Source organism: Leuresthes tenuis, unplaced genomic scaffold, assembly GCF_036924035.1.
Source record: "Leuresthes tenuis unplaced genomic scaffold, fLeuTen1.0.hap1 SCAF_3, whole genome shotgun sequence".
Classification (NCBI taxonomy): domain Eukaryota; kingdom Metazoa; phylum Chordata; class Actinopteri; order Atheriniformes; family Atherinopsidae; genus Leuresthes; species Leuresthes tenuis.
The window spans coordinates 13,130,287-13,157,417 of NW_027325357.1; the positions used below are offsets into that span (position 1 = coordinate 13,130,287).

Genomic DNA, 27,131 nt, shown 5'->3' on the forward strand with positions numbered 1-27,131 from the left:
CGCAGAGTGGGAGCGCAGTTGCAGGTTATCCAGCGCCTGGTGCAAGCTCTGTACCGTAACTCAGCCACGGGGATCATCCTTTTATATTGACGCGCAGGCAACACAACCATCTCACTCGTCTGCGGGTGCAGATTGTTTTCTTTTTGTTTCTTTTGTCCCCTCTCTCTTCTCTTCGCCCCCGGGATCAGGCTTAACCCTCCGTTTTTGTAAAGGTGATTGTTAGTGCGCATTATCGCGGGAGCCAAAAGGAGGTTTGCCACTTTTCCATAGGAGACTGGTGAGTAGAGCGAGTTTGATTTCTCTGTGAATAAGGACTATTTCACACTAAAGCGCAATATTCTTGTACATTTGCTGATAAACCATATTAAGAGGGAGGATGTTGATTGGGTTAGTGCATTTTTACACACTTTTTATTCAGTTTTGTCAGTTTTATAAGCATATTAGGAGTAGCAGGAGTATTACTTAAACTCAATTGTCATAATAAATAGGTTTGTTTTTCCCATGATTTATTTAATTTATTCTTTTTTTAAAAAACAAATTTGAATACAATAAAGGTGATTAAGACTGCTTTCCCTTGGTTTGAACCTTCACATGCATAACTCTACATCATGTTAAATGGGTGTGGTTTTGCCATTTTTAGACAAGCGTTGATATTTAGGTACCAGGAAAATTGTGAGCTGAATCCTGTTAAAGGTTTGAAGTCATCTTTTGTCCTTCTGTTTCTTCCCTCTCAGCAGGCTGCCCGAGCGTCATGACAGCTGAGAAGAGTGGGCCCGTTATAAACGGTAAACCAGAAGATGGCAAAGACCCGGAAGGGTCGAGCTCCAGCCTAGACAACGGGCAGTACAATGAAAGGGGCCACTGGAACAACAAGATTGAGTTTGTCCTGTCTGTGGCTGGAGAGATCATCGGGCTGGGCAATGTCTGGAGGTTTCCTTACCTCTGCTACAAGAATGGAGGAGGCAAGGTTTATTTTATATCTATGACTATCTTGAAGAAAAATATATGTTGACAAGAGAGGTTTTTTTCTTCGAAAACTGCCAGTCATAGAGCCTATCATCTTGCAGGTAGAAAGCGGACAGATCATGGAAGAATTATCTGTCAAGACTAACCTACTCTTACCTGAAAGGAGGTATAATTAAGATATTATACATAGTGATGTCAATAAAAGAGGCAGGTCACCTCAATAGGCCCACATTAAGCTGCGCAGTGTGGTGCTGCCTCAGTATCTGAAAAGGTCACTCTGCAGTGTGAGCGTGGCATCATAAAGAGTACTTTTATCTGAGACTTTTGAGTTGCACCTTTCATTAAACTCTTCACATGAACCCTCTTCAAGTAAGCACTGAGAATTTTTGCTTCATTATGCATTTTTGTTTGTGTGCCTCAAGGTGCCTTCTTTGTTCCATATGTCATCTTCTTCGTGTGCTGCGGTATCCCTGTGTTTTTCCTGGAGACTGCCTTGGGTCAGTTCACCAGCGAGGGAGGCATCACCTGCTGGAGGAAAGTCTGCCCACTATTTGAGGGTGAGAAAATGCTTGCATTATCTTTTCTTTTTCTGGTCTGTGTTTTAATTATCAAAGAAAAAGAAGGCTCTGTAGAGACAAAAAGGGATGTTCCAACAACCATTTTCTTGAACATACACATAAAAAATTGTAATTTCTTGTTTTTTTATGATAGTTGTAACGCACTGACTCATTGTAGTGTTGATAAGCTACTCTTACGATTTTATGGTTCAGCTGTGGAGGTTGTAATTATATCTTTAAAAGATATCCACCCAGATATGTCTTTTTTTTTCATTTTCAGGTATTGGCTATGCAACACAGGTGATTGAAGCTCATCTAAATGTGTACTATATAGTGATTCTTTCCTGGGCCATTTTCTATCTGTTTAACTGCTTCACCACTGAGCTGCCATGGGCTTCTTGTGGGCACTACTGGAATACAGGTAGGAGGATGATGGAACAAGCACTAGAGTAAAAAATACTCTAACAACACCAAATATTCCTCTAAAAACAGAAAATATTTGCTTGATATTGTTGTTAACAGCTACATATTTACTTGATTCCAAGAAGTAAGAAAGAAAGAGTACTAATGATAACTGTGTATTTACAGAAAACTGTGTTGATTATTATGGAGATAATGCCACTAACATCACAAATGCCAACGCAACTTCTCCAGTCATTGAGTTCTGGGAGTGAGTACACTTTATGTTTTTCATATCTTGCTCATATTCCTCATGTCATAGTGTAAAAAGTCACATAACAAAAAAAGTTTATAATTGTAGTGTATTATCTCATCTGTGGGTTTAAAAGATTATGAAATCATTCTGATATCGTGCTTTAAAGAAGTCTTTGAAACATTATGTCTGAAGATCATGTTATCTGCCATATTGTTGAAAAGCTGAGTTACTGACGGCACCCCCCTCTCCTAACCTTACCCCCAATAATTAGTCAGCCCTTTTCATATTTGTGTGTCAGCAGGCCATGGTAGGCCAGCTGTCTCTCAGCTAGAGCCATGTGTGTGGCAGCAGATCAGGCCTTGTCAGTGTGTAATGCTGACCACACTTCCTGTCTCACTGCCAGTAGCTGTGTTTACACTGCTGGGTCAAATCTCATTTGCGACACACTTATGGACTTTTTAAAGACTATCTATTGAAATCAAAAGGAGTAGCTTAACGGTTAGGAAAATATCAGATTGGAACCAGCAGCACAAACCTAACCTTAGATAGTATTAGGCGACAGAGCAAACAACCTTGTTGTTGGCAAAAATAGAATCTGACCAAGCTTTTTTAAGTTTATGTCAAAATAGACTGGACTTTACTTACTTTACTTTCATTTCAAGGTAAATTTTTTTCATCTTTATTTCTGTTAGTGCAAGCAGTTGTTCAACCTTTGTACTGTAAGAAAACAAAACAAAGATGTTGGTACATGGTAAGACTACCAGACAAGCACATTTTTAAATGCTATGTATACATAGGGACTAAAATGATCAACACTTTACAAAAGGAGTGAAAAAAAATACACTGCCAAAAATATACAGCAATTTTAAGAAACTAATTTCAAGAATATAATGCATCCAGGTGAATTATAACTTGTTTGTATTTGTTTAGCCCTACTTTCGATGACACTGCTTCTTTTAAAACTATTACTTATTATCATGTAATTTAGAGACTTGTTCGCACAATCACATAAACCACATGCATACATTTAAAAAAGGCAAAAAAGAAATCCCAAAAACAAAAGATAAACATGTATCTAAGAAGCTACACAGACATATTTATACACACATTGTGCACTTTAAGATGACCAGAAAGTGACAGGGGGGCTGTGCTGGACCAAACTTGTGGACATCCACCAAGAACATGTCAGGATGATCAATGGCTGGTCAGGAGCCCTGGGGGTGAACTCGGTGGCAAAGATTTGGCACTGCCAGATGGCTCTGTGGCTCAGAGTCCTGGATCTCATCCTCCATCACTGTTGCCTGGGTTTGTTCTAACAAACAGGAAACACACGCTTGATTCACCACCACAGACAAGATATGACGTTATTATTACACGTAACATGGCCTATAACCATCACCCACACCTTCAGTCATATCAAAATCAACAACTTTTTATCTATTGTTTGCAACTTGATGACACACAAGTAAGCTGTATTTATATCTAGATGGTGGTGCTATCAGGCCTGGATTTGGCTCATTGTAACACTGTTGACATGTCTGATGTCAGTCCACTCCATGACCAATTCTAACTAGTTATTTACTGCCTCTGATGCCCAGAGCTGTTGTCGCACCAAAAAACTGAATATATTCTCAGTTGTACTTTGAAGTGGAGCGCAATATCATTGTCAGTATACTGATATAATGTCTGTCCTCCAAACCCACAGCCTGCCAACTGCAGGTATGTCAATACATACCATCAGAGTGGTTTTCCTCCTCCAGTTAATGTCACATAACAAAGCAATCCCATTTAAACAATGTTATGCAAACTCTACACATAGAGTCATGAGAAAAATGGTCTTCATTGGGTATTGAAATTAGGTAAATACAACCTCAGATGAGCCACCACAACTTTACATATTACACCATGCCATTACTTACTTAAGAAAAACTAAGAAAAAATGAAGAGGCAGTGAAAACTAAGAACACCCCAACAATATGGTGTGTACTCACCATTCAATAAATTGCATAGAGGTCTGTACTTTGACTTTGTCATTGCAACACATTGATCATGTATTTTTCTGCCATACTGTTTTAGATTTGCTACTGGGCTCAGGATCATTGTCCTGTTGCTTTATTCACTTTCAGCCAAGGTTTAGCTGTTGGACAGATGGCTTCCCATGTGACTCTAGAATAGTTTAGTATATGCAGGTGTTCATGGTCAACTCAATGACTGCAAGATGTCCATGTCTTGTGGTATCATCTGCCCTCCACTACCAAGCTTAACAGTTCATATGCAGTGTCGATATACTGTGTTTGGTTTCAACACACATGCTGCTGTGTATTATAAGCAGACATCTCCATCTTTGGTCTTGTCTGTCCAACGCGTATTGTTCCAGAAATCATGTGGTTTTCTCAAATATAACTTAGCAAACCTGAGTTGTGCTGCAGTGTTCTTTCTAGAGAGAGGAGACTTTCTCCTGGCCATCCTTCTGAACAAGTCTTACATTTTTAGTCTTTTTCTAATTGTACTTTCATGAACTTTAACATTTGCCATGCTATCAGAAACCTGTGCAGTCAGATGTGTAGCTCTTGGAGTTTTTGTAGTTCTGAGCATTCTCATCTTAGGGCAAACCTACAAAGATGGCCCCTCCTGGGAAGATTTATAACTGTTTAAACTGTTTTTCACTTGTGAATCATCTTTCTAATTATGGAACGATTAACTGCAAATTATTTAAAACTGGCCTTGTGACATTTCTATAACTGATGGGCAGCAACTATTGTTTCTTAAGATGATTGGGGATGTCTTTCTTACTTGGCATGATGTTAACACACACCTGAAGCTTCACACCAGCACACTGACAAAACCTCTGAGGTTTTATTTACCTGATATTACCCTGATATGTAAAACCTTAAAAGGAAAAAAGGATGTACTTCTGCCTTCGCACAATTGTAGGGTGAACAGTGGAGACACAATATAACGGTTAAGGCCATATTGTTTAAAGTGTATCCCACTTGTCATTATGTTCTTATTGTTAGTTTCATTCTTCTATGGTTAAAGTGCACTACTGATTTTGCAGTTATAGCCCACATACAGTTTACCTTTAGCAACTTATTTCTGTTTATAATTCCATGCTCAATCTTAGAGAATGGATGAAATAATAGTTTACTGCTGGTCAATCTTTTCAAACTTGTTTTGCTCAATTATTTGCTCAATTATTTAAAAATGGTGGATGAAAGGTTTGGAGAGGAGAGACATATTAATGTCATGCAATGCACATTTTTCTGAGGGATAGAGCAAGTGGGGTTTTTAGTGGCGCTGCTCTGCAGTAAAGGAAAAGTAAAATAATTTAATGATGAAAACCTGTGTGAAACAGGACATATGGACAGTTTTTTAGACAAATTCAAGCTCCAAAGTCAATTAAATGACTTCCTATATTTTCATCGTGTGACATGTACTTGTAGTATGTGGCATTTATTGTAATTTAATGTTTAAAATGGACCTAAACAGGTTCAGCGGTGAAATCTTAGAGATTTCCCCACTAATATTTCAAAGGAAGTGTGGCTGACCAGCAGAAGAATTTACTTTACTATTTATACTGAGGAACTGCAGGCTTGTATTTATTTTTCATAATCCTGCCTCAGTGTTGTGACTTATTTAGTACAGCTAAATGCCTGGAGACTGATCTCAGGCAGTCTGTGGAAGCTGCACTTTATGGGTTTAATTTTGCTTCACATTTATAATCTAGTATTTCCAATTTCTGTGTTACTACCCAAATCTAAATATGAATAAATAATCGTCTGTGTTCTCTGGGTCAAATCAGGCGCAGAGTGCTGAAAATATCTGATGGTATTGAGCACATGGGGGGGATGCGATGGGAGCTGGCTATGTGTCTGGCCTTGGCCTGGTTCATCTGCTACTTCTGTATCTGGAAAGGACCCAAGTCAACTGGCAAGGTAAGACTGTGTAATGCATGCTACTCATCATTGAGCTGCATTTGTTTATGAATATGTGTGAGCAGGAATTAGTTGGAGCAGTTTTAGTCTTTGTCTTATGTGTAACTACCAAGAGATATAGCACTTTCCCTTCCTAGTCCTCAAATAAACTCTCACAGGAAGACACATGAATTCTGTATTGCAAACACAAAACGAAATAGGTGTCTGCACCACCTACATTCTTATTTCCTCCAGTCACACTTTCCATTTTAATTCTTTCCTCAAATCTCCTCTAGTAGCCTTGATGAGGACAATAAGAACTCTGAAGCTTTGTTGGCTGCTTAGCAGCCTTAAAAACCTCCTCATAGGTTCATCGAGCCAGAAGGAGAAAAAAAGAGATAGTCAGGAAAAAGAGAGAAAATAAGAGTATTGAGTGAGGAAAAATTAATGGGTTCACATTCTACATGATGGGGAAAAACAACTAGGCGGCAATGCCTATATCTCCTTGAAGATCTTTTTGTTTGGCTGTGAAGTAAGAGGGAAGAATGCTTCTTCATGGCTGGGCTTTAGCAGCCAGTCCAAGATTGATTCCTGTATTCAATGGAGGAAAGGGGAGCGTTCATGAGGAGCATGCAGAGTATATCTAAAGCCTCCACCCCTGCTGCCTCTCTCTATCTCTCTCCTGCTATGAGAAATTAACCACAGCTTGCTTGTTGTAAGAGAGAGATGCTTTCTTTTCTAGAGACTCTCCAGCTCATTCAGTTCCGACTCTACTAAGCTGTTTGCTTTTGTTGGCTGGGTTTGCCAACCATTCTCACATTTAAGCCCTCCCATTAGATTTACGGTGAGGCAGGGGAAAGTTTGACCAGGAAATTTGTAGGGGCTTAGATGTTACCCGTGGTGAGTGGGAAGGAGCATGTGGAGCATCAGAAGTTCATGGATAGATTGAATATTGTTCTTTTCAGCTCCAGAGAGATAAAGAGAGGAGGAGGAAGAAGGTTTAGGATGTGTAATCGTTTTATTTGACAAATTAAAGGAGGAATATGCTGGGCAGAAGACACGTTTTCCCACAGTCTCCGTGTAGCCTTGCTAGGAAATAGGGCTTATGGTGGACATCCACATAGATGATTACTGTTCAAAGTGGTTCGGATTTCATTTGTTTTAAAACTTTTGAATCAGCTTTTTAGGTTTTATCTTCGAGATATTCAGTCAAGCAGAATTTCTCAATGACTGAGTAAATCACAGTCCCATGCTGGTAAAAAGAACTGAACTTCTGTGAAGTTGGATTAAGTTCACTGCACCAATACACTCCACTTCCTCCTCCCAGAAACAGAAAAGGAGTAACCATTCATGAAAATGCTGCACACAGTAGAACAGTAATGTAACCAGCATGTACGGTCACTGCTGTGTGTGTGTGTCCATTGACAATACATGCTCTCTCATTTTTATGTTGTGAATGAAGCTAAGTGTGTGTGTGTTCAGTTGTGTGTGTGCACTCGTGCACTTTTGTACGTGCTTCAAAGAGGAGCACATTTTCCCACACTGCCAGCATCACTCCTCTAGGCTTCTCCTGTTAAAGGGCCAGAGGAGCCCTCTTTTCTTTTCAGGCTCCTGGCCCAGCTCCGTTCTGTCCTCAATTGGACTTTGACTGAGTGCCAGAAAGCCAGGGGATGTATGTTGCCCGCCTCTGCCTTCCAAGGGGCCAGAGTCTTTGTTCAAGGAGTCTTGAGATGTTGAGCACAGTTCTGCAAGACTTGAATGGTTAAAAAACAGAAGTGTTTTGATGGTTAGCAAGTGCTTGCTGCTATAAACTGGGTCCTGCGAGGTGTACGTATTGTAATTACATGTATCATACTTACATCCATACATATATTATATTGCCATTATTTCATTTTGAAAGCAGTGCACCACAAAAATCCTAAATTAGATATACACTAAGGCATCAGTCCTTAAGTTAATCAGTTCATTTTCAAGGAGAAAAAAGTATTTTACAAACAAAATGATAAAGAAGAAGCATTTATACAAGTGCTTATAGATATTTAAAGTGTAACATAAACTAGTCTTGGCCTACTAAAGAATGTAGTTATGAAGTAAATAGTATTAGTAATTGCTTCTTACACGTTGACTGATTTACATCTTGATAGATTCAAACAATGATTTGGAGCCACTAGAATTTTATTGAGAACAGGTTAATTTAAGATAGCTGGACTCTTGTTTGATCACATTCTCACATCACATTTTTTTTTCCCTAATTGTGATCAAAACACAGACCAATTGGCATCAAACAGTTCCTGTAACAGTTGGGTTTTAGGTGTAATGTCAGCAGCGGTGGCTCTCATTCACAGACTGACTCCAGTTTTAGCGCTACTTATTTCTGATAAGTTGCAGTTTGCTTGAAACAGTGATACAGTGGATGAAACATTAGGGGAAAGATTGCTTTTGCGTCAGCTCACCTTTGTGTCTCAGTAGTCGTATGTGATCATTTTACTGATGGCACTAAACTTTGCAACATGTCAATGTTGGTTAGAGCATTATTGAGGAGGGATGTTTGTTGGCAGCTTTTTGTTTTGCATCACTATAGGTCTGATTCATTTCTATTCCTCATGTCAGGTTCTGTTAAGAAACTAAAAGAACACTGACATGGATCTGTGTTATATTCATTTTTCTGTAGTCTGTTTAATCTGATTAACATATCGTATTTGCATGTTTCTACTTGCAGGTTGTGTATGTAACGGCTACCTTTCCTTATGTCATGCTGTTGGTTCTTCTGGTCCGAGGAGTCACGTTGCCCGGAGCATTTGACGGCATCAGGTTCTACCTCTACCCAGACATTTCACGTCTCTCCGACCCTCAGGTAGGCTTGCACCATCTGTAATTGTTTTCTGTTGGTAGCTCAGTGAAAATAGCGAAATAGTGAAAACAGACAGGTCATCCTACAACTCCTTTGAGTTGCTGTTTTAATATGTCAGCTCCAGTTTTATAGCAGTGCAGCTGCTTTTGTTGGTTGCACGTTCAGATTCAGCCTCGTCTCCTTTTGAAAGTAACCAGAAATAATAACAGTGCAGTTATGATAAACACACTTGTTGTGAGAGTAGTGAAAGTGTCCATTCTTAATAGCACTGAGTAGGAAAAATACGACATCCACATATACTGTAGCTATGAATTAAAATAAAGCTGTCGACGTAATTCTTTGTAGATGGCATGCATATTCTCCACAAGCAAGCACCACTTTTTTTTTTATTGGGGGTTGCTGTGGTGATATTGCAAGGGATTTTTGTATTTGGTTTAGTTTTGTATTTTTGTGTCCTTGATATTTTCATGTGTCCCAATGTGAGCTTTATAGGTCTTTTAATCAGTCAGATCAGTTCATGTTTTTGTTTTCATTGAGAGTGTCAAAGTACTCATGGATATGAATTTATACCTCACCTCACACCTACCTGTTCTGGGCTGAGTGGCTGCCAGGGGGGCAGGTGGGGTTATTACAGTATTTGAAAAAGGTAAATTAGGCTGTTTTTTGTTTGTCTTTTTTTCTTTCTTACATCCATTATGATTGTGGCAAAGTAGTGTACCAAAAAAAGTAAATTTGTGAAGTAGTGCCTGTCTGTGAAATATTTTCATATAGTTAGGAACCTTTGGCTGGATGATGCTTCACATTCCAGTGGCAGTGATGCTATTTTGACCTAATATGAGCTGACACTTCCTGCTGGTTATGAGCTGATCAGGGGTCAGACAAACGGTGAGCTTTAAGAACCTGCTGGGTTAAAAGATCATGATTTGGGACTAATAGAGGTGGCACATTAACATATAATTCATAGAGACAGATAAAGACAAACTGAGACTCCTTGACCTCGTCTGGAAAATGCAGACAGATGGGGTTGCTAGGTAACAGACTACTAGGAAATGTCTGTGGATGGGGTGTCATGACAACATGAACTGTGAAATATGAAGAGTTTCACTGAAAACAGAGAAGGGATAAGAGCAGGTAGCATCAATGTCTGTCAAATAAATGTTTGACTGTTGTATAACTCATAAATATTTTGAAAACCTTTCCGTAGTCACTGTCTGGAACGTCAATCAAGAGCCAGCTGTAAAGAAAATTAGCTTGTGGTCATGTATCTACAAAAGTTTTTTGTACCAAGCCAACTTCCCATATATCCCATTACAAAGCGCTTGGTAACAACATACACAATCTGCTTTGGATAGATAATTGATTAATATACACCCTTTTAAATGGGTTATTGAACAACTTAGACATCAACAACAGAAGACATTTAGCTACTGTCTCTTGGCATTGATTTCAGACATTGATCAATGTCTATTGATATCTATTAGACTATGCTGCATCATTCAAAATTATGCTAAAGTCATAAGTCTTGACATCAAAAACTGACACCCATGAGTCTTGACCAAGCTTCTATGTATGCCAAGCTGGGATTGAGAACAAGTGTGAACAGGTTGAAATCTCACAGCATTTCAATTTATTTTAGAAATGTCTTCCATTTCATACTTCTTTCTTATCTAAACACCTGTTTTACACTCTTCATGATAACAGCCGGTCCACATGATTGGATGGCATGAATGTGATAACAAGGAAACTTTGCTGCTTCATAATTATCTGAAAATACCGCTGATCTGTTAGTGTACACTCAGATAAGCCAGTCTGTTTCACACAACTTGTTGGCAAGACGAGGTGTTAAGAACATACAGCTAGATTCCATGCTACAATCCTAGACTGGAAGTTATACTGTGGCATTTTGATTTTATATTTTTTATAATATTAGTTTCTATTTATATTAATATTCAGCATTCCTTGTTGGCAGAGTAAGCTACCTTTTTTTGTCTACAGGTAGGTGCAAACAAAAATAAAACCCTCTTTCTCTGTGCCACAAGTGAGACAACCAGCTGTGCGCAAAACAAGGGAGTAAGGGAGGCTGAGACCAGTCACAGAAAGAAGGCTGTAATTTAGAAAGTAAAAAAAAAAATTTAAATGATTGCTATGGTTTTATAGACCTCACACCTGCGTGCTGCCATGTCTATATGTTGTATATATTTTTTTCTTTTTGTAGAAATATTAGGTATACCTTAAGCACTTTAACATGCTGTAGGTACAACTTTGTATTAAATACTTTGCTTATTTTAGGCGCTCCAGCTGCTGAATTTGTTTTAAGAAAATGAAATAGTACTGTTGATAGATGGTGAATGAGGAAAAAAGGCAATGAATAACTAAAGAAACAAACAGCAGCACAGTGAGAGAAGAAGAGTGACAAAGAAAGGGTGCTGTTCGGTAGAGGACATTACATCTGACACCAATGTTAAATTAGCTTCCTCTGGGACAATCAGGGCTCTGTTCTGTTCACCAGTCTGTGTGGAGTGTGTGTGGTTGAGTGTTGTTCTCTCTTTTTATAGCCCTGAACTTCATCATGCCTTCTCCATTCCCATCTTTCCTCTACCTTTCTTTTTCTGGCTGTTTCCCTCCTCCTCACCCTCTTCTGTGCATCACCCCTCCTCTTTACACTTCTCACACACTTGTACACACTTGTTTTATTTCCAGGCACTAGAACAAGAAATGTGTGTTTGCTTACTTAACCCTAATTTTCTTATTCCAAAGTTATTGTCTTCCTTGTCAAACTTTTGTTTTAATTTCAGAGCCCAGCTTCATAGTACTCTTTGCCCTTATAAGAGCAGTAATGTTAATATGTTACAATATTGTTTGCTGGCCTCCTTAAATATCCAGAAGAAACTACTCTATAGTTTTTAATTTGAGTTTAATTACCACTGGATCACATGCAACTTATGATTTCACATGCAAGCCAAACAAACGTCTTGAAAAAATGTGGAATACCAACCACAAAGTAGTTGTCATGCTCCACATTTTTTTTATTTGTACTGCAACCTTTCCATATTTACGGCTCCTAACCATAGTACATAGACTGTTAGCTTTAGGTTAAGTGTCTTGAGGAATGGTGAGACACTCTTATATCTTTGCATAACCAAGGCTTTATTTCCATTTCTGAGGCAGTGAATGGCTTGTACTACATTTTGATAACTATTATCCTGGAACCTTAACCAATTTAGACACTTTACGTCTATATACAGGTAACCTAATCATCCCTATCTGTGTGCGCTTCACAGCTGCAGCTATATTCTGCTCTGCTGTGTATCTTCAGTTGATTAAGTCAACAACCATAACTCACTCAACCTTACTTTTCTCAACTATTTTAACACACACAGGTTGCAAACTAAGTCACCCTCCTAAAGTGAGAGTCTAAACAGATAACAGTGCTTTTTTTTTAGCATGTTTGCACCTTCAGATCTTTTATTTGTGACTTGTGTTATAAGGAAAATACAGTCTGCTTACAGTCCTTTTTCCTTCCTTAGTTATTGATCAGCCATTCTGCATTTCATTCTTTTCCATTCATCACCGTCTAAAACTCTTCTTTAATGACCGTCATTCCAACCACCTGCAGAGCTCCTTACTCTGCAACCACATCCAGCATCACACGTTCTCTTTTGCAAATGTTAAGTTTTAAGTAGTAGTAGAGACTGAGCAAAATCAGCTGACCTTTTGTCAATTATTGGTTAATCAAAGATATCTTATTAAAAAATTGGGCATTTTGTTTACAGTTGTTTGTATTTAAAACTGAAACAAGACTGTTACATAATTGATCCATGTTTGTAAAACTGAGACTTGCATGACCAACTGCAGTGTTTTGATATTTCATATGGTGAGTATTCTGTAAAGATTAGTTTACAGTCAGTGATGTGTGGCCCTTAGACATTGTGGGGAGGGAAATCTAACTGATTCACCTCAGCCGAATGTCTTAATGGTGAAGCTCACATGTAAATCCTAACCCTATGGATCTCATTCATAAGAAAAGGGGAATGTGTGGAACACTGTGAGTAGTACATTTACATTACAAGAACCCTATCTCGCAGCCAGTGTCATCTAGCTTTCACACAGTAAAAAAGTTTCCTGGAGCCGCAGTCTCAACATAACCAAACACAAGCTGGCCAAATTAGGCACAACATCAACAAGTGATTCTCTCTGAGCCTGGGCCTTTAAGGTTTCCCTGTGCTGTGCGGCCATCAGCCGAGGGTGAACTAAAGGGAACATTAATGAACATTAGGAGAGAAAGCCCTGTTCTTCCACAGGAACAGTCCTGTGTTTGTGAGGTCACAGAAGTTACCGTGGTTACTCCCAGGAGGGAGCGAAGACCTTGCGTTTGTTAATTGTTTTTCGGTGGGGAAATGAGATTAGTGACTGAATGGTGATGTGAGAGAGTTTTCAAAGAGCCATGCTGCATTAAGTTTGAATTCGCTTGCACCCCATGTGATCCTGTGGGTCTCGGGGTCCTGTTTTGTCTCTGCAAACCAATTTCACAATACAGATTTTGAAGCTCAGGGAAGAATCTTACATGCATAAATCTCTGTGTAGTTGATAAACCAAATGTGATATCCACTTACACCTAAATAATTTGATTTGCAGAGATACAGGAAATGATAAAAAACAGTGCATTAAACCTCTTAAAGTGTATATACCATAAAACATTTCTCATTAGTGTCATATTTTATTGTTTGACATTTGTTTGTATTCAGAAATGTTGCATTAATTAGCTCAGTGTATAGTGGTAAAGATTCTTGCCTGGTACAAAACTATTTTGCTTTACGTTACCATGTCAAACACCAGCAGCTACATAAAGAAAAATATTCTCCCCATAATAAATAAAGTAGAATTAAGAAAAGACATACACTCTTGACATTGCAAACAAAGTTGGAGGGGAAAAAAGACACTGTCATCATTATGAATACAATTTCAAAAACTCTGCAGATACATCAACTAGACCCAAGGCAACACCATCAGAGGAAGTGCAGAAGATGAAATAAGGTATATGAGCAAGACGTGGGACAAGAATTAACATCAAATTAGATTATACTGCTGGAGAGAGCTCAGAGAAAAAAACAGGCAGATGAAAAGTTAGCTTCACTGTTGTATAGGTAACAGGTATGAATAATCTCTTATTCTATTGCCTTTGCATTGCTTGACTCTGTCTGCAAAGTTCCCAAATGTGTGTGTTTAAATTAATGAAAATGATCTCAGTGTCATACATACTTCAGTCAAAAACTTGATTCCCCTCCCATGCATGTATACTGGGACAATTACAGTGATCCAATTAAATAGTCAGGTCTAACTAACTAAAGCTTGACTCAGCTATGCTTGTAACTGTGCTGGCACATCTAAAATTACCTTTGGTTGTTCCAAACTTCTTCCATTCATGATGGCGGAAGCTTATTTACTTTTATGCCTTTCAGTACTGCAAAAAAATATAGATCATGTGTCCTTCTTCAGATCTGTGCTTTCACATTCATTACAGATAGTTCTCTCAAAACCATGACTTGGATTTTACTCCAATGTTTGATCAGAGGCGGGTCCCTTTTTAATGAGTAAATTCATTCATCCACAGACGGACTCCAGTCAGGTTGTAGAAACATCTCAATTCCCACTGACAGAGGCAGGATGCACACAAGCTCAAACGTGAGAGTCAGAAAGTCACGTTTTCTTGTGGCATTGTATGAAGTCAAAATTGAGATATTTCACCATATTAGTTAAAAGTTTGCCATTATGGAGGGACTGGAGAAAAGGTCATTCGATCATCAAAGTCAATAGAATTAATCTTCGATGGACCATGAATGTATTTCTAATTTATGGTCATTTTATGATAAGTTTTTTAGTTTTTGACTTGTTTCTTCAGGGACCAAAGTATAGGACTAACAGATAACCACTGCCACTGATAGAGCCACACTAGGCTGGTTAAGAAGTTTACTGTAATGGTATGTAGCAATGCAGATGGTTTTGAGTTTAAAGAACTCTTATCTTTCATATTGAACTCTTATCTTTCATATTGAATGAACCAGACAAATACAATTGATATTGTTTACTGAAATGGCTTTCAATTGAAGAAATAGTCTTTATAAAAATTTTTTTAATTTTCTGTACTCCAGGTTATTTAAGGTAACCTTAAAGAAAATAAGCCATTTAAAAAATTGCATTCCTACACTTGAACTATGGGAAATTAAACTCATCTTCCCATCTATCATGTCTCTTTACTGTCAATAATGATTTGAGTCAGATAGATGAAGCACATAGAATGCATAGTTAAACCTTCACCATTGCTTGCCACCTTTAATCCCACCAAACAGTGTAAAGAAAGGAAGTTAGTGAAGCGTAATGTGAACATTTAGCCACTGAAAGACTTTGCAGCTGCTTTTAGGATTTTCCATTATTCATGCAGGTGCACTTTGCGCCTCTCAGAAGGAAAAGAAGACAGTTGAGCAGAGCCATTATTTCATCACAGTTACTGGTAGGATGAAAAGCTGGAAGATGGGGTAACAATTGAGATGTGTGATTTCATTAAAGAAGATTAAGTCAGTTTTTTGCATATCATCATAATTATCTCTTGTAAATGGAAAAGCATATTACATTACTTTTTATTCTGTGGTTTAATAAAAAAAAAAATCACACAAAGATTTTTTGTCTTGTATAATGAAAAGCTGAAAAGCTTTGATGATGTGGTAATTAAAATATGAGCTAGATGTAGAGTGTGACAAGTGATGAGAGCAGAAGTTTCTGAGTGCTGTGTCTGTACCAGCTCAGTCTCCAGGAAAATAGTTGCTATTTTAAATTTTTTAGAAACCAGAAATATTTATGTGCCCCTTCTGTATGTAGCTATAACATATTTTTAAAAACTATTTAAAGCATGTTTTTCTCTTGTCCAAGTGTCTTTGAATTGTGTGTAAAACCAATGAAAAGCAAGAGAAAAACACCAGTAAGAGGATTTCCCTCAGGCTGAAACAGTGACTTGGAAGGTAATACATGAGAGCAGTTTAATGCTGGACTTGAACACAGGTCTGTCAGATAAAAGCGTTTGTCTTTTTCCCATCTACCACCTCAGCCGACCTCCTAATAAGGCCCTGTTTGTTGGTTGGTAACCCAGACATTTTTTAGTCCAAAGATGTTTCTGTATGGGTCCAGGAGTTTAAGATACGGATAGTGTAATAGGTACATTGTGTGTGCAGACACTGTGAACATGCATTTTAAAGATCAGAACATATAGAAAGTAGACATGATATATGTTTTTGGTTTCTAGAAGCAGAAGATAGCAACATATTTTCTTGGCAGCTGAGTTGTTTGTACAAATTAATTTAGGCAAAATAGATATGAATTCATGGGCAAGGTGCCTAGACTTTAGGAAGATCTAGTAGTCGTCTTTTTTTGGAGACTAACATCATACTTTTATTTCTCTCTGTATAGTTGTCATGCATATGCCTTAAATGTTGGTCTCTCCACTAAAGGTGAAATTGGCAAAAAGTATCCTTAAAAAAATGGCATTTCGTCATGTGTGTGAAAGTGATGAGTTATATCGACCAGACAGATGTTTGCCAACTGTCATTTGGTAGAAAGCGAGGAATTTTTTTGAACAGCTGCAAAGTACAGTACACTAAACCAGTAGAGTTCAGATAATGTCAAAGGCTTACTGCAACAAATCATGCTGTGTTGATTTAGCCTTTTTTCAAATATCCTATATCTTTACACCCATTTATATACTAGGTATGGGTGGATGCGGGAACCCAAATCTTCTTCTCCTATGCCATCTGCTTGGGTTGTCTCACTGCACTTGGAAGTTACAATGCCTATGACAATAACTGCTACAGGTAAGGATACACATGCTACAGTCGAAGATGATAAAAGTAATCAAGGAACAAAATTAGATAATAATGAAGCTTTCATATCAGACTTTATTACTGAATGCTTGTCAGTATTAAAGCTATAAAGTTATAAAGGTAACACTCTGCTGGTGAAAGTTCATTAAAACTGATAAATTTTTATATGCACAACATTACTGTGCATGAGACTGAAAGAGAGAGAAAGGCCTTTTGTCTTCTTTCTAGTGTCAAGTCCAGCAACAGTTTTAACAGCAGGTGTGATCTCTTTCTCTTCCTCTCTGTGTTACTCCTCAGGGATTGCATCATGCTGTGCTGTTTGAACAGCGGTACGAGCTTTGTGGCAGGTTTTGCCATCTTCTCTGTCCTTGGTTTCATGGCCTATGAACAAAATGTTCCCATCGAGGCTGTGGCAGAATCGGGTAAGAAGAAGCTTCCAAATCAAAATCAAACCAACTTCCAGAACTCTATTGTGACAGCGCAACCCTGCAGACTGCAGATGCTTTAGAAAAAGCTCTTGTCTTTGTGCTCTTATCCATCACGTTGTGGTAAAATGGATCAACTTTCCCAGATATAAAACTCCACACTCCTCACCTCGGCTTTTAGGCCATTGCATTTAAGTGGATTGAGAGTGAGAGATTTGAGATGTTAGTCCTAAGGCAGAGTAAGGACCACATAACCCACTTGGCAGAGTTAACAAAGACTCCTGATTCAGTGCTGTTGGAAATAATGTATGCTCATACTACCATATTGCCTCCATTTGTTGACAGATGATGTTCAATGCTTCAGCTACTAGGCTGTTCCATTTTCTCCATGCTTAGTCTCATTGGTCAGACCCCATCATTCTTGAGGTTTATTAGTACTTTGAACCTTTTGGCGACCACTCTGTATTTTATCTTGTGAAATCATCTTGATATGGTAGACTTGCATTAAGATGTTTTCATCCTCAAGAGTGTTTTTCACCATTGTGTGTTGTTAAATTACATTTCTTTGCCACAGACAATCTATCATCCAACACTATTTTTCTCTATGGACTCCTGCCCCTTGTTACGTTCACAGGCATTCTTTATTTCTCTTGATGTACCAAACTGTTTGTTTGGCCACTGATAATGTCTCCGCTATCTCTCTGATGAATTTGTTCTGTTTTTGTAGCCTAAGGGTGGTCGGTTTCATTTGTGCACAGTGCCATGTTGCATGTCGTGGATTCACAGAAAAAGCTTTTAAATGCAAATTACACACTTGGAATAGTCTCTAACCTTTTACCCGCTTAGTTAATGAAGTAATAGCAAAGGAACAGCCCATAAAAGTCCACGAAAAAGCTTTTAAGTTAATTGTCCAATTAAATTTTAGCCCCTGAAAGACATTCTAGTAAATTACTTTAAATTCATTATATATACATTTTGGATGTGAATACCCTAAAATTAGAGCTGACAGTCTGCTCAAGGCTCTGCCTTGGTCTAGAAATAATAATCAGTTATGAGAGTAATGAGAAATCATCAACCCCTCAGAGTTAAACTGCAACACAAGTTTTTAGAAAGTGCATCCTCCACCAAGGCCCTGCTGTACAATCATAATAATTTGCATGAAATAAATACATTAGTTCTTACTTTGGCTATGCTCCAAATCTCCACTAAATTTATTATAGTTAGGTTTGGTAGTTTGGCAATATAGCATCAGATACCAACATAACTATTCTCATATATATATACTGCATAAATACTCACTCAATTTGTGATAATTAGGGAGTAAAAAAAAAGTTGTAATAATGTGTATAGGCCAGTATCATTCCAGGCATGTAATAGTTTATCCTCCACATAGAAACACTACAGTGTCACAGTAAAGGTTCAGGATTGCAACATTTTATGCTGGTAGTTGTCAGTGATTACCAAACTGAGTTCAGTGTTGTCTTCTTTTGGCTTTATTTTGGAAAGAAAAAAATCCTGCTGTAGACATCTTTCTATGCATTTGTTTGCAGTCGCACCACCAGATAAATTTCTATGGCCTGGTGAAATCTTTTCTTTATGGTAGACTTCCATTAAGATGTCTTCCAACTGAAGCGTGTTTGTCACTGCGGTGCTGTAAAAGGATTCCTTGCAACATCCACCGTTGTTTTTCTCTGTGGAGCCCTTTTTATGTTCATTAGCATTCTTTATGTTTCTTGATGAAAGTAATAGTGAAAGATGTTTGTGTCTTTTTTGTCATGCAGGTCCTGGTCTTGCATTCATTGCATACCCCAAAGCGGTAACCATGATGCCCCTGTCTCCACTTTGGGCTTGTCTCTTTTTTATGATGCTGATCTTCCTTGGCCTGGACAGTCAGGTTAGTGTCACAGGTGTGAGAACATCTAACAAACAATGACCAATAAGGCAGGGGTAAAATTGATCCCATAATACAAGGCCATACTAGGCCGTGCATTTGTTTTAAAGTCTTATAGCAGTCTTACATTTTATACGCAGAGTAATTCGCACTGAAATAGCTAAGACATTGAAAAATACCAAAAAGTCAACCTACTATATGCTTATGTATTCTATAATCAATCCAACTTTGCTTGTTTTTCCCAGTTTGTCTGTGTGGAGAGTTTAGTGACAGCTGTGGTTGACATGTACCCAGACACCTTCAGAAGAGGATACCGCAGGGAGCTGCTGATTCTTGGCATGTCTATAGTCTCCTTCTTCATAGGACTAATCATGTGCATGGAGGTAAAACACAGCGACTTCACTCACAGACAGCACCCATTCAGTTTTCCAGCTGTGTGTTTTTCAAAATTCATAACGTGCTTCTCTAGCATGCATATGAACAACCTATATCTACATTTAAAGCTCATTGCCCTTATTTCAGATGCTTTTCATTGAGGTAGAACTTGATTTATTTCTAAATATTTATTGCAATGTAGACGTTGAGTCACTGTCATCATCATTATAAAAATCATTAAACTACAAGTGACACAGATTAATGATGAATAAATTAAAGATAATTTGATGTTGTGACTCAGTGACATCCCCTGGGTATTTTCAAAATAGCCCCAATATCAGCTGTGGGACAGTTTTTTTCCAGCCGATACAATTTGAAGTCAAGACCAACATAAGCAGCTCTGCTGTGTTTTCAAGACCTTTCATCCTTATGTTGCACCAGTGGGGGAGAACCTAGTTCCTCACATACTTTTTCATTGACTAAAAGCTTTTTGTGTCCCTATGTGTGTTGCACTCCATCCACCCCATAGTTTAATGGGTTGTGTGGGAGTGTAGTTCAATACTTTGTTGAAACATGGAAGATATATAGAAGATATTTTGATTATCTTGCTGTCAGATTAATCCAATACTTTATTTCTCATGACAGAGACAGAAAAGACTAGTTTTCTTGAACTGGGGTATAGTGGATGATAAACTATCTTCAGTGAGTCTTAGGGCTTTATCTAGTTGGATTTGATACCTTTCAACAGTCACGGGGTAAATGTTTCCACTCTAGCTACACAATTAATGTTTCACAATCAGTTAAACTATGTCTTAAATGTGTACGTATGGGTCAGAACGATCAACATTTTCAAGCGTAAGTAGGGATAATATCAAATTTTGGACTGACAGACCTCACATACGTAGAACAATACCATTGGCTGAGGTTGATCTCCTTCAGTCATCTTGAAACATTTGTAGTGTGCCACAGTCATAATGGGGTTCTAAAACACAGTGTAAATTAAGGGTTGAAGAGCAATTTTTCTAAATTATATAGAACAAGTGAAAATAGAAAGAAAATACATCATAGTGCTTTGATATTTAATTAAAATGACCATCAACATCAATAACCTAAACATCCTGAGGCAATGAACTGTTATAAAGACATGAAAAATCTTTCATTTAAACAGTTAATGGATACCAGTAGGAGGTCTGTAGAATATTCGTTAACTAAATGAGTCCTTAATAGCAAATCACTGATGAGCGCAATCGAGTATAACTGATTCACATCAAATTTGTCACCTAAATTATGCTCTTCTTTGACTGTGGCAGATAACTGACACCTGTCTTGTTCCATCAGGGAGGGATGTACGTCTTCCAGCTGTTTGACTCATACGCTGCCAGCGGGATGTGTTTGCTATTTGTGGCCATATTTGAGTCTATATGTATCGGCTGGGTGTACGGTAAGATGTTTGTTTTAAATTGACTCATAAGTCTTTTGGCCTCTTACTCTGCAGATTTGAAAGAATTTGCCTTTTGTCAGCTGAACATCTGTAACACATTCAAGCTCAGATGACAAACAACTACACAAACCTTGTATCCTGCTTTTGTCCTGCCTGTAGCCTCTAAGATGGAATGATATTTCGTTTCTGCCCTCTGCTGGAGAGTGCTCTCCAATGCATGCAGGGCATAAAGATTATGTTTTTTTTTGAGATGTTGAAATTTGAGCACCATAACAGAACCATTCTTTTCTTTTGTCTTGCTAATGCTGTTCTGTGCTGTGTACACCTGATACCATTATTGAAGACGGAGAGGAGAAAAACCATCTTCCTTTTTATTTTTGAGTTTAGACGTCGCTTCATAGATACAATTACTGGCCTGATTTAAACAGACAATTTGTCAACAAATACAGTTAGACGCTTGTGCCATGTGGCATTACAGAATGCCGTTGGCTCTGTTTATATGACGTTTCGGACGAGGTTTTGTTCACAACAAATCAGCAGCATTGTTTACACAGTCATAAGCTGTCGACACACATCAATCACACAATTATTTTGATGTTACAACCAGAAATTTTTGAGTGAATATCTTTTCCTTTCAGGTAGTGACAGATTCTACCTAAATATTGAGGACATGATTGGCTACAAACCTGTCTTCTTCATCAAATGGTGCTGGATGATTCTGACCCCAGGCATCTGTGCTGTGAGTTCAATGTCAACACAGAAACAACGGCAACAGCAAAATACACATAGATAATCAACAGTGGTGAGGGAAAGACTCAGAAAAAAGATCTAGATTTGTTTTCTTGGATTGATGATTTTTTTTTCAGCTAATATTGAAGATAATCTTTTTTTACATACTATCAAATCACTTTTAATTGTGCTTTGTAGCCAATCTTTTAAGGTAATATCCTTCAGGCCAATATTTGACTGCTACCAATTATTTGATATCAAAGAGGCTACTATGGAAGTATCTTAAAATAGCATACCAATGAAGGACACTTGGTCCTGGCACCAGGGCAAATATATTTATGTAGCACAATTTAACAATTAGGCCATTTAATCCTTCAAATCCTCCAAAATAGCATTTGCCACCAGCAGAGCTTGGCATTATGGTAACTACTAGATTCACTGTTTATACAGTCTTGCAAAGCTTAAAATCAGTTAGAAAAATAAAGTTTCAGACAAAAACAAACTTATATAAGACACAAGGAAGGAAACCAAAATGTTTTCTGTCTCACAGATGATATCCATTCATTTCCCTTTTTACAACATCAAACACATGGCTTTATTGAGTGTGCCTCTTGCCAGGGAAACTATTGAAAGATTAAATATTGAATGATCTTTTTGACGTGTCAGTTGTGGGAGCAGATGTCACAACAAACACCATCTCATATTATAACTTACATGTTCTGTTGTAGTCAATAAATGACAAAAATACAGCAAATGCTTTAAGATGGTGTACTGATAAGAATGACAATGGCTAAAGAGGTAATATACAACCTTAGAAAATTACTGTGATGCTTCAGCAGCAGCTACTCAGACCGAAACAAACAGATACAACTGAAAATATACCTCTCATTTTGGTATTCTTTTTAATCAAAGAAGGTATGTTTTTCAGTGGAGGAAAGGCTAGAAATCCACTCACTCTGAGAGAGATACTCGTGCATGTCCGTATACTCGTATGTACGTTTGTTTTCATGTATACTTTGCCTGACCTCTGGACAACAGAGTGCTTATGAGCAGGAAGTGTGAAGCATAGAAGGCTGTGAACTCCAGTAAGAACATTAGTACACTTGTATATCTCTACACGGCAAACAGCTGCTGTCTGAAGGTTTAAAGTAACATATACTTTTAACCCTACTAAGCTAGCCACATTTTGAAGTTGGTGTCATCAACTTCTATCATGAAATATTGTAGTCAACAATTTTTTTCCATATTGTTATGTGCCATTAGCAACATCCACCCCTTCAGAATATTATGCACGTGCACGTCGTTGAGGATAAATAAATATAAATAAATATTAGCTTTTAAAGAGAGCTTTTTCTAATCACACTCAGCTCCATTCTGCTCACCAAACATGGTTACTTCTGGGTTATAAAGAAAAAAAAAACTAAGATAACATCAAATGGCCAAAGTGTGGCCAAAATGCTAATGTTAAGAGTTCAAATGGTTGTCCAGAAACCAACAAACCATGTGATGATGTTAAGTCCGCTGCAAGCTTTTCTTATGCATAGTTTATAATTGATGTCCGAATTCTAAAACAGGTCCATGTAACATCTTTGGAGGCACTGCTGCCTGTTGCTGTTGTCAATGAGTCCCAGGTGTTTCACATATTGTATCCTGAAACATCTGTAGATGATGGAGCAGGGAGGAATGATTGATGAATTGATAAAATGATTGATAAACTTAAAAATAAAATCCCTGAGGGAACAGATAAGGAAAGAAGTCAGAACATTTTGCGATATACTTTTGTACAATGTTATTTATTCATTTTATGTGGGAGCCACTGATTTTGCACTGCGCTGATTGTCACATAACAGGATTAATACATTTCTTTACTTGTCAAAATGGAAGGCTTTGTCCATATTTCACAAGGAATTCAGAAATATTTCTGTATGTAATATGATGCATGCTCTGTTAAGCAAGGATGTTTTTTGGGGATTTTTTTTTTTCATCACGATCTAAACGATATTACGAACAGAATTTGTCTTTTCGTTGCAGGCAATTTTCCTGTTCTTCTTGATTAAATACAAACCTCTGAAGTACAACAATGTTTACACCTACCCTGACTGGGGTTATGGCATCGGCTGGTTCATGGCTATGTCCTCCATGGTGTGCATCCCACTGGGGATTATCTGGATGATCTGGAAGACTCCGGGCACCTTTTCTGAGGTGACAATGCACACAGAACGAAAACTACATTCATTAGAATTTCCAGACTTACCCTAATTGATAAGGAAATATAGATAGAACAAGAAATTGATTTATTGCTCACTCCACATATTTACATTAAAATTGTTGTGGCTTTAGTCACTTTAGTCACTTCCCAACAAATATGAAAGGACTATAACACAGAACCTGAACTTTGTGTACATATCTCTTCTTGGAAATTGAAGACTTCATGATGACAGTTTAGCCTTAAAAGCAAAGCTTTTTTTTAGATGTTAAGCAAACTTGTCCCTACTTTGTACTGAATAAGCCTGAACAAACAGCAGTTGTATTTCTTATATCTGACTTTTTTAGAAAGATCTTGATGCAGCTGTTTGGTTTCTCATCCTTGCTAGAGGGAGGTTTAAATAAATGAAACGATGGTTTCTGATATGAGATGATCAGAAGAGGCCTCAGGCTTTTAGCAGACCTGAAGCATGATGATAATAAAAAGATGGATAAAATCAGTGAAGTTGTAGTCATTTCTGAAACTATATCAACATTGCTGATTGTATTTCTTGTGATTTCATTGCTACCTTTTTATACCAATGCATTGCAACAGTTTTATTTATAGATAGATGCATCTATTGAAATAATATTGAATATGCAGATGGACAGTGTGAAATACAATATGTTCCCTGAATATGAGCTTTTGATATTTGATATCATATAAACTGTTTATACAGCATTTTATGGAACAAAGGAATACCAACGCCACCTTGGTCACTCAAGCATTTTCAAAGCACCTCTAGACTCGATATTCAAATATGTTCCAAAAGAAATTAGTTCTTACATCTTTACATTGATTTATGTTTCTAAAGTTTTTTTCCCTTTAATAAAACCAGTCAGAGGATGGGAGATAACATCTTTCTCATTTCTTGTGTCAAATTTTCTGCAGAGAATAAAGAAGCTGACAACTCCCAGTCCAGACCTGAAAATGAGAGGGAAAAATGCTGCACTCAGTCCATATGCTGCCAATGATGCAAAACTTAAAGTCGACGGCAAAATATCCACCATTTCAGAGAAGGAGACTCATTTCTAACCGACCGCCTGACTGAGCGACCGAGCTGCTCGTTGTCTTTATGAATAGTCCAACAAAAATTAAAACCGCAACATTGTCAGCCACTACACAAAACAAAAAATGAAACAAATGACCCTGACTGCCATTTTTGTCTTGTAAAAAAAAAGGGGGGGATCACACATTTATGTAGTCTGCTTCTGTTTTGCACAAACTTTAAATAACACATTTGTTGTTTTCAATTAACATTGTAACTAAAGCAGCTGACTCATCTTTTATAACCATTAATATTTAAAGATGTGTTTGATGACGTGCATTCAATTGTTAAAACTTGTCCTGGTGCCTCGTCAGTAACGGTTACACTTGTGTCTGTGCCTTTAGACCAATACCAGCATGTTGTCTTGTACACGGCTTGCGTTATTTGGCAAAGTGCTGTACCTCTATATTTGATACTGGGTACCCTCATTTGAATATCTGAAACGTAGCAGCCTGGGGACCATTCTACATAGTTCAGTGTGTTAAGAAAAGATACTGCAGTTTGTCTTAATACTGAGGCTATGGGAGGTCTCTGAGTATCCCCGCAAGAACTGTTGTTTGCAAAGACTTTTACCTGAACCAACTACAACTGTGAGGGCTGTTGAGCATTTTTACATCTTTTTAGTTCTGCAGAAGCAAAAGCTTTGCTTACAGTATGTAAATTAATGATATTAGTAGGTTATTGATGATCATATTAGCACATATTGGATCCACTGGCATTTGAAGATTTATGTGGCATCATCCTTTATCGCTAAATTTCTCTCCTTAGGAGGTTTACAGCTAAACTCATGGACATTAGAAAAGAAAGATTGAGGGTATAGACGGTGTGAAACCAACTGCCACAGTTAAAAAAAAATAGATTATTTTATGGTTTAAGCTACAGATCATCACAGGGCTACAAATAGATGTGTGTTACTCGCAGGCTGAGTCTCAAACACACCTCTTTCTCCTCTAGCCGCCCTCCTTTAAGTCATGGATATCTGTCATTTCACAGTAATTATGCTGAGCCTAACACAGACTGACAGACGTGCCTCCAACCCTGCATTTTTATTTCCTGCTCTGCCTGTAGTGGGAAAAATGGACGCACATCAGATGAGCATTACAAACCTCATCTGTCTGTTTATCCTCATTCTTTTTATTCTTTGGCTTCATCTCTTCACCCTTTTCTCTCACTGTCCTTCCCTCTCAACTTCAGCCTCTGCTCTTCTGCCTCTTTCAGTGTTTTCCTCTTTTATCTGCTCTGCATCTTCTCATCACATTGGTTGGCTTGAAAAATCACAGAAGTCTCATATGAAATTGTAATACTTTGCATGTTATCACACATTTATGCCTCAGCAATAGTCTTGCTAATGACTTGTGTTTCTTTGACCTCTCTTCTGACACTGAGAAACTCCCAGGTTTGATTTTGCTATCTGAGCCACTGCAGGACTGAAAGCACTGTCCCTGTCTTCAACATAACCATGGCTGGAGACAATGAGCTGGACTCATTGTTCAGATCAGTCCATTATACCATCAGCACTCAAATTATTTTCCACTCTTCTTTGCTTTGTCCAAATCTTTCACTTCCCTTATTTTCTTGCCAATGTTTCCTGATGAAAATGCAATCAGAGGAGAGCATCTGAGGGAATTAAACAATTTATTACAGTTTTTCAGGAGGAGGTACAGTAGGCAGGTGAAGAAATAAGGAATTGGTGAGAGAAGGAAGTGTGCGATTGAGTAGGAAATGAGAGAAACTGAGAATGTGTTAAGTGACGAAGTTCCTCCTGTATAAGCTATGACATCCTCTTAAACATGTAATTGGTCCCTCTGATGTGGATGTATTTTGACATTTTCCCCTCCTCACAGATGTTTGTACAAGTTAATAGTTGTGTGTATCAAAAATTATAGCCCACTGTTTAACACTGATCATGTTGATGTATATTTTTACATCTCTCTCTGTAGAAATCTGTGCTCTGTTACTTGAGATGAAAAATTATAAAAAAGAATTGCTGTGGTAAAAAGAATATGTAATTTGTTTTGACTTTTCATATGCTCAAAGGATCTTGTTATAGAAATATAATGGAAAGTGTTTTACTGTTCTGTTCTGTTCTACACACATTTTGGTATTCACGGGATACATGAACTGTCAGCTTACTCATTTTTTGAAGAATAAATATAAAATAAGTCA

The 27,131-nt window shown here is 37.8% G+C and overlaps 1 protein-coding gene across 2 annotated transcripts; it reads left to right on the forward strand.

Moving 5' to 3' along the window:
* Positions 1–27,131, forward strand: slc6a11b (solute carrier family 6 member 11b). Of its 2 annotated transcripts, none has more exons than XM_072381893.1 (15): positions 1–277; positions 735–962; positions 1,389–1,523; positions 1,804–1,944; positions 2,112–2,193; positions 5,981–6,113; positions 8,812–8,946; positions 16,699–16,802; positions 17,109–17,233; positions 19,018–19,130; positions 19,373–19,510; positions 20,841–20,943; positions 21,582–21,682; positions 23,704–23,874; positions 24,809–27,131. In XM_072381893.1, the coding sequence occupies exons 2-15, from the start codon at positions 752–754 to the stop codon at positions 24,950–24,952; spliced, it is 1,836 nt and encodes a 611-aa protein (XP_072237994.1). In that variant the 5' UTR covers positions 1–277; positions 735–751; the 3' UTR covers positions 24,953–27,131. The 2 variants fall into 2 exon arrangements, with proteins under 2 accessions (XP_072237994.1, XP_072237995.1); XM_072381894.1 differs by having other exon boundaries at positions 738–962.

Bases quoted from the DNA above. Each gene is read 5' to 3' on its own strand.
- slc6a11b (XM_072381893.1), top strand. From the start codon at position 752: ATGACAGCTGAGAAGAGTGGGCCCGTTATAAACGGTAAACCAGAAGAT. The intron at 16,803-17,108 runs GTAAGGATACAC...GTTACTCCTCAG, and splicing joins TATGACAATAACTGCTACAG to GGATTGCATCATGCTGTGCT. The intron at 17,234-19,017 runs GTAAGAAGAAGC...TTTGTCATGCAG, and splicing joins CGAGGCTGTGGCAGAATCGG to GTCCTGGTCTTGCATTCATT.